Here is an 8,109-nt window from a genome sequence, read left to right as displayed (position 1 = left end):
AAGACAGCCTCCTGCTGAGCACATTCCCAGAGAGCCAAGCTGCCTGCATGAGCCCAAGCCATGCCCTGCATTGCCAGAGGGGAAAATGAGCAGTGCCCTTAGACAGAGGTGGCCCAACACACTTCCTTAAGCCTCTCCACCACAGCTGAGTGGCTAGGACCAGTCTCAGAGGAGAGAGACCAAATAGCCAGGGACCACTTCCTGCAGGAAGCAAGGTCAGGAAAGCACCTACTGCTAAGGGAGCTTGAGTCACAGTAATTCATGTTTTGCATGGCATGTCATCAAGCCAAATTCAGTATCAGCTGCCATTTAAATAGCAACATAGGGCATACATCCCTGCTTCCCCCTGTCCATCCCTGTAGCACACACACATTAGCAAGCAGATTAGTGCAGGAAATAGCAGAGCAAGCAGCCATGGCCAGTTTGGGTTTATTTCATTGTGTGGGAGGTGACAGGAAAAAAAAAACAAAACAAGCCACAGCAGTTAACTAAACTTGATGGCTTTGACTTGAAAGTCACCCTCCACAGCCAGGTATTCAATTTTCTCCATGCCCAGGCGATTGGGGAACTGAAACTCCGTCTCAGCCAGCTTCACTGTAGCCTCCCCCACGTCGAAGGAGATGCACATCTGTAGAGAACCATGACAGGGAAGAACAACACATCGTCATTGACAGGCCAGGCTCCTTACTCCCTCCAGCCTGGGCACAGCGGGATGACTGATAGCGTCTCCACAGGTGATGAAGCCAGTGGCTTCTGGCTCCTCCCTGTCCAGCAGAGGCACCAAGGGGAGGAATCTGTTTGCTCTGCTCAAGGACAGCCCAAAGTTTCTGTAGTGAAGGGATGAGACTGATACAGCTGAAATGATAAGCTAGTTTATATTGGTATGTTTGCAAAGGCAGGGCAGTGCAGAGATTTTTACCACCCCTGAGCTGCTGAGCACTGACTCACATGAGCAGGGCTACATGCTCCCTCAGTTCCTCTGCTAGACTCTTGTCTTGGGGCCAGCTCCCTCCAGGCCTGCCCCCTTCTCCATCTCAGGAATGGTGGATGGCATTAAAAGCTCCACCCTCGCAGTACTGGTACTGCTGTCTGTGCCAGAAGCTGCACACATTCCCAGGGCCTCACCTCAATCTTGTCACCGTGCTGGAAGGGGAAGTCAGTCTTCCTGTCCTCCTCACCCCAGGCACCATCTTCCTTGGAATTGCACACGACAGTGTTGACATCCCCCTTGCAGTCAAAACGGGGGTTGAAATGCAGCAGGAGAGTGCTGCTGTCCTTCCCTACATTCACAGCAAACCTGGAAGACAGCGAGAGCTGCAGGGAGGCAGTACAGAGGAGCTTCCCCAACATCCCAAAAGAGCTCCAGCCACAGCTGCTCCATGCAAAGAGGCTAGGCCCTGCAGGAGCTCAGTCACCTCTAGAAGAGGCAGGATCCCATGTGGTCTCTCCCAGTGGGACGTGCATCCATTCCTTATTTCCCCACTTACCCTTTAGCATCCGACAGAATCTTCCCTTTGACCTTGATGCACTCTCCAGGCTGGACATCCAGCTGAGTGACCACCAGTCCCTGCTATACCAAACGATAGGAGTTAGCCCGGGACCAAGGAAGTGCACTCTTAGCTACAAGCCATAAAGCAAGATGCAGACACCCCAAGGAAGGCTTGTACCACAAATAAGACAGCTTGTCCCTTTTCAGGGAACACATTATTCTCTCCCTCAGCTGCATACCCCCAAAGTGGCACTTAATGGTATCAGAGCACCTCCACTAAAGGGAGGCTGCACCTTTGCTAGGTCAGACTGCACAATTCAGGCTGTGCCCCACAGCCTGTACTCCAGAATCAGGCACACTGGTGCTGAGCTCTGCATACCTAGATGATGGGAAGGGCAGGGACTGATCCCAAATCAAGTTACATGAAATCCTCCTTTCCTGGCTTCTGGAAGCACATGCCCATCAGCCACAGGCAGCTCTGGAGCTCACTACCTCTCTGCCCAAAACAGGTCTCACCCTCATGTTTACTCCCTGCTCTACTCACAGCTGAGGTCAGATTTCCCCAGTCACTAAACTACTTATCACCATGGTAGTGAGAGCACCTACTAATACTGCTTACCTGTATTTATTAGTTATTTCTTTTTCTGTAACTAGGCTGCCCAAGTACAACCTGACACACAGCCTTAATGTAGAATGGATCTTTCAAGAGAAGGAGAGCCCTGCTCAGTTCATCTGCTCTTTAGTTAAAGATAGCCTCAGACCTATACCTAGAAGGCATTCTTTCCAGAAGAAAATACAGGGGGTGAAAAATAAAGTTATTCAGATACTGTAAACAATCCCAGACTTTTAGGGCATTAAAACATGTAGCTATCCATTAAAGCAGCCTTTCCCCCTTCAGCAACATAAGCTAGAAAAAGGCAAGAGAAAAGCAGCTGATCAGCCCTGACCATTCCTTCCGCAGCCATGTATCAGCCCAGCATTTCCTCTCAGCTAATCCTTCTCTTCCCTTTCTTCTGGCACCCCACTGCACCAAGCCCCAAACCCCCACACTCCAAACCCTTCCCATCACAGCAGCCCAGTGAGAGGAGCACTCACTTGCTTCATGCTGTAGACACCAGCCCCCTCCAGGCAGGACACTGCACAGCCCAGGGTGACTCAGCACTGAGCCCCAGCAGCTTAAATCACTCGGGCAGGACTATCACATGATGTGCGTGGGGGGGAGATGTGGATCAGCTGCAGTTGTTTTGGGTCTGAAGCAGTCCAGCCATTCAAAGTGGGCAGCAGGGGGTCTTGGTTGGATCTGTATCCATATTATTCTTTGCCGGCGCAGTTTGGGTGGTTTTCAAAGCTGGTGGTTGTTTGCTTCTGCGTGATCCTAGAAATCCTTGCTGTAAGCTCTCCTAGCTGCTGCTATGCTCTGTGTGCTGGCACTTCTCCCAGGAGCCCGAGTGTGTCTCTGTGCCTGCAGCGAGGTGGCTGCTTTTCGTTAAGTGATCCTGGCTAAAATCAGGGTCGGATTCTTCATGTTAGGCTGTAAAGTGACTGCTTCTAAAAATGAGTCTGTACTTGTACTTCCAGCCCAGCCTCCTGCCAGCAAGGGGACTAGACCAACAGGAGCCCTTTGGGTACAAAGCATTAGTGCTTGCATTTAAATAAAAACCCCACGTTTAATGCCAGAATTTTAAGAGTGTCTAAAAGTTAAGGCTGTTTGTGCGGACACTAGTACACATGAGAAATCAGGCTGCAGCTTTTGAAAAGTAGCGTGATCTTACTGGTTCGATTTCAATTGCAAAAGACTCCAGAGGGAAAAGAAAAATGCTTTGTTAGCGGCTGAAGAGGCCAGGCAGGGCTGAGCACAGCCAGCAAGAAAGGAGGCAGTTTTCCCTGCCAGTCGGTTCCTCTTCGCTGGATCTCTTGAAATTACATGATGTTATTGTCCCAAGGGGCTCTGCAGAGCAGTATGGCAAAGGTGGCAAGGGACAAGGCACTACAAGGGTCTATGTTACAGGGCCAGTTGGCACTACTCTTAGCTTTGTGCTGATCTTAGGAGGGCCGTTTGGCCTCCATGCCTCAGTTTCCCCCCGTGACTGAAATGACAGTAGTGACATGCAACTTCACAGTCCCACTAAGAGGTTAACAAAGGCTTTTTAAAACTTCGGTGGGAGCTACTCTATAAACACAGCATGTTTCTCGTTGGCTAAGCCTCAACTAGCCTGTGAGATAGACACCTGCTGATAACATTGAAACCGAGGGTAGGAATTTATGGTGAGATAGCAGAAGGAAACGTGCTACCGGGCAGGAGCTTGCAAAGCCTTCAGCAGCCTCTACTTGCTGCTATCCAGACAGCGTCCTGCCTCCTGACACCATCCCTTGCCCCAAATATCCCCCACCAGTCACGAGGCATTTTAGCATGACGCACAACTCTGGTTTACATTTAAACTGCAAATTCATAAGTGTGATTTGGAGTCCCATGACCAGGAACGTTTAAAACGGGGCCAAATGCTGACTGGAAGCACCGCAGGCAAAATCCCATGCATGGTCTGGCCTCCAGCTAATTCCCTGACCATACTCCTCAGCTACAAAAGCCATGCTGAAGTCAGAAGTTAACTACAGGAGCCGACCTGGCGCTCATGGCACACACTGCTGAAAAGAGATCCCTCCAAGGGTGATTTGGAGAAAAAACAAGAAATTCCACCTTAAGTTTGCCTCTGTCCTTCATATCCTATCTAGAATCACGTGCTGCAGTAGGCTTTAGGCGCCTGCTCTCTGTGCAGTTGTTCCCCTGTTGGCTGCCACATGCGAGGGGTTGAGCAAATTCTATTTTGTCAGTTGGGGTTTTGTATTTGTTTTCCACCCAGCTCTGCAATCCCGCTGGAAAACTCTTTTCAGTGCTGGTCTGGGAGCTGCTGGGGAAGGGGGGTTCTGGTACCACGGGCTTAACATGACAGGCACTTCGATTCCCCTTCTGAAATGCTCATTTCTTGCAAGCTGCTTTTGTGGCCTGGTGTGTCCCTCTGGGGAGCTAGCTTTCAAATTGTACTCAGAGACTCTGCTGTTGGATTTCCTTCAGTTCAGCCCTAACAGCCGGGTTAGCACAAACCCCTCTGGTCCTGCCCTGATTTAATGCTCTCGATGCTATGCCCAGTGGAATTAGCAGTGATTAGTGTCAGCCACAAGCTGTCCTGTGCTGCCAACCTACCCTCCTTTCTGCCTTCCTCCCTATGGTGGGGAGCCACAAGAAGGAACACCTCCCCTTTATAGCCTCCACTGGTTAAAACAAGGGAAAAAAAGTCCCCAGGGAGTCTCCTTCCTTTTCAGCAGGTTTGCAAAGCAAGACCATGCTGTCCTGCCCCCTCCCACCAAGGACAACCTCAGACCCTCCAGGCCATAGGAGGCAAAGGCATGAGCCCTGACACACTCTGATACCCAGGACAGGGGCCATGCACCTAGGACAAAGCACACAAGCCCACAGCAGGCAGCAGATGAAGGACCCTACTGGAAGCCAGGAGTAGTGAGGGAATTGTTGCCCCCTGCAAGCCACTTCTGTGCCCCAGAGCTGGCAGATGCTGCTTGGGTGGAAGTAAGACTGTCCACCCACCCTCAGGCTCTGTAGCACAGGAAGCACTGTCCAGCGCCAGCTCTCTGGCCTGAGCTCTTGGTACATGTTTTGATTTGCACAGGCTCAAGCCAGACAGTTGGCTGCTCCAAGTGCTCTGTAAAAATGCCTTGAATTAGGTTTTGGAAAGGCAAATGACTGAAAAATGCAGCCTTGTTATTCTTTCCTGACTTCCTGCAAGAGAAAAATCTAACCCAGCCCTTGGGGAGCTCTGTCATGACTAATGACTCGTGTCATGAGAAATGGCTTACTGCTGGTTTGGGCAGGACTGAGCACACACTTCCACTACACTCCCTGGCAAGTTCAGGGCTGGTAGCGTCCAGGTGACACAGGGTCCAGATGCAGGCAGCGCTATAAGGGTGTTTGGCTCTTATTTGTTGATGCTGCATATCTTAAATTATTCATTTCTGTAGCTGGGAAAAAGGCTCCACTTCTTGCCAGAAGCACTGATAGTAGCTTTGTTTTTTGGCTGTCACTTCACATCTTTTCATCCATGGCTTGCAGGCTGCCTCCTTTTGCAGGCAGTACCTAAAGAGAGGGCAGCCCCTCTATGCTCATCTGAACCAGAGCTGTGAAGCAAACTCTGCTTCTCCCAAGGCACACTAAGAAAAAGCAGTCATGCTCTCAGGCAGGGCCCACAGAGCAGACATGGGGAAAGCCCAGGGGAAGCCACAGAAGGAGAGTCCACATCTCTCCTAACAGTCCCATGCACGTGCCTTCCTGGGCTACAAGTAGTCGCAGTAGCTCAGCGCAGAAGCAGCACCCACACAGCACCATGCCACTGCAATTCTAGAAATAAACTTGCACCTCCGTGGCCTGCATTAGACAGGGGAAAAACTACTTGGGTACGTTTTCTCTGGCACAGCCACTACCTTGTGCCCAAGAAATACATTGATGTGACAGTTACAGGAAAAAAAAAAAAAAAAAAACTCTCTATAGATATAAAACCTTCACTTTTTGATTGCAAGGAAGTCTCAAATTTCCCCGAGTCTTCATCAAATCAAGACTGCACCTCTTTTTTGCACGTGGAGACGTAGGTTTTCAGAGTGCCTATCTAAATGGGATGCTGGTCTCAGAACTTGTTCATGCCTACAACCTAAATATTTGCACTAGAATGGAAACTTTGAATCCATGGCTGTTATCCATCTTGTAAGGTTATCTAGGCACTTGCCCTTAAGTAATTCTGTGCTACTGCTGTTGGCTGTGCCACTTCCCGTGGCATGTTAGTTTCCACTCACAATCTCCCCAGGAAAGCCTGGCTTTTTGGTTGCGCAGTTACAGGCCCTCACTGAGGAGCTCTCTGGATCTTTTTGTGCCACAGGTCTTTTGCACAGCTGTTATTTTGTGGTCATTTGAAGGTCCCTTGCAGTGCCATCATTGCTGTGGTAGCCTTCAGTTGTATGTTATCCATGGAGGAAACTTAGGGGTGCCTCTGGAGACAGTAGAGGAAATGGAGCAAGACCCTCAAGAAAAGCCCCCTTAACCACTCTTTAAGACAAATGAGTGCTTAGGAACCACACTCCCATTTGGCACAAGTCCAAGAGGCCCTCCCAGCACCTGCTGCTACCAACCATCTCCAGGCATTGCCTCAGCAGGAGCTTTGTGTCAAGAGCAGGGGGCAAAAGCCCAGGTCATTCTAGAGGTGAGCAGGGTTGCATGCCACACCTCAGTGCTCCATTTTTATCCCTGGAGGTTTCCTGATGACAGCTGCCCCTTATAATATAAGGGAGACACCTGTATTTGAGGTTAATTATCAATTAAGTTAATTATAAAACACTTTTTGCTTTTTGTCTGTCATTATGTCTCATCTTTACTTTCCTCATTAACAGTGACCCAAACTGACAATCCCTGTGTTCCTCTCTCCTCTCTGTGGATTGGACTGAACTGGAACAAGCGAGCAGCAGCCCAGCACAAACTGAGCTTTGTTCTTTCAAGTTCATTTCACATTAGCACCCCTCCTCATACCTTATAAATTTGCAGGTGGCAAACACCTCCTCCACATTTATTTTTTGCATGTCAAAAGAACTGTTGGCATTTGTTCCATGCTTGAAGTCCCCTTCTTCTCAAGTTAATTCTGAATGCAGCTGCATCCTTTCTCCTCACTGCAGCATACCAGGGGCAGCAGAAAAACAAACAGCTTCTCTAAAGCATCTTTGTAACCATGTTTACAAGAAAACAGTGAGGAAGCCATGTACCACCTCACTGCTGGTAACAGGCCGCACCGCCACCTGCATAGGCCACCCTTTTTGATTTCCTACCCCATGGTAATGATCTCAGACAGCAGTGCAGAAAGGACTTGCCTTAAGTTCCCTACAAAGCAGGGTGTCCTCCACACTACGATCTTCCTTTGGAGCTGCCAGCTATAGCAGCTACTGCATTATAAAACAGAGAAGAAGGCAGGAAACTAACCCTTTTCCTTAGCTACCTGCATAAGAGTTATACAAGCTTTGATCTTACATGAGGTACCCAACACATGGTAAGAACTGGAAAGCAATGACTGCATGTGCATTGCCCTCCCCAAGGCACCTAGATAGCAGAACTTGTGAGCCAGGTCCAGATCCTCTCAGTGGAATTCAGGGAGGAAGGTTGCAAATAACTTGCCCTGTCTGGTAAAAATGAAGGTAGGGGTGTGTGTTACAGAGGCACTGTTGCTGGAGCATGCCTTTAGTAGCTGTTCCCCTTGCTACAGTGAGTCTGTACAGGTTGAGGACTAGCCTTGCCATGAACTCCTGTTTACAAGTCCGCTTTGGTCACTGGGTACCAGCTGTAAAGCTAAAGCTCCCTTTTTTTTTTTTTTTTTTTTTTTTTTTTTTTTTTTTTTGGGCCAGAAAGTCTGGGATCCTTTCTGCAAAGCATAAAGATACTTTTCAGGAGGAAAACTAGACTTACCCAATTCTCGGCCCAAGGGCAAAAATCTGTCTTGTCACAGTAGGCACAGCAGAAAGCCTTACTTCCTCCCCCTCTAAGGCACAGGAGCCATTTCAGCAGGACTGGATGACAGACA

General features: G+C 49.2%; 1 protein-coding gene across 1 annotated transcript; it reads right to left on the bottom strand.

Annotated features, from left to right (window-relative positions):
• Positions 1-413: 413 nt before the first annotated feature.
• Positions 414-2,011, bottom strand: LOC104566125 (16 kDa beta-galactoside-binding lectin). Its single transcript, XM_088531523.1, has 4 exons — positions 2,006-2,011; positions 1,488-1,570; positions 1,126-1,297; positions 414-628 (listed from the first exon to the last, which is right to left on the bottom strand). The coding sequence occupies exons 1-4, from the start codon at positions 2,009-2,011 to the stop codon at positions 485-487; spliced, it is 405 nt and encodes a 134-aa protein (XP_088387649.1). The 3' UTR covers positions 414-484.
• Positions 2,012-8,109: the final 6,098 nt, after the last annotated feature.

The sequence above is a fragment of the Tinamus guttatus genome, unplaced genomic scaffold (genome assembly GCF_059628265.1).
Source record: "Tinamus guttatus ecotype Peru unplaced genomic scaffold, ASM5962826v1 Tinamus_guttatus_pri_ptg000423l, whole genome shotgun sequence".
NCBI classification, from domain to species: domain Eukaryota; kingdom Metazoa; phylum Chordata; class Aves; order Tinamiformes; family Tinamidae; genus Tinamus; species Tinamus guttatus.
Note: the sequence above shows the minus strand (reverse complement) of the source record. Positions and strands in the feature narration are given on the sequence as shown.

Coding starts and splice junctions, on each gene's coding strand:
- LOC104566125 (XM_088531523.1), bottom strand. Junction 1,298..1,487: donor ATTCTGTCGGATGCTAAAGG/GTAAGTGGGGAA, acceptor GCTGTCTTCCAG/GTTTGCTGTGAATGTAGGGA. Junction 629..1,125: donor AGCACGGTGACAAGATTGAG/GTGAGGCCCTGG, acceptor GGTTCTCTACAG/ATGTGCATCTCCTTCGACGT.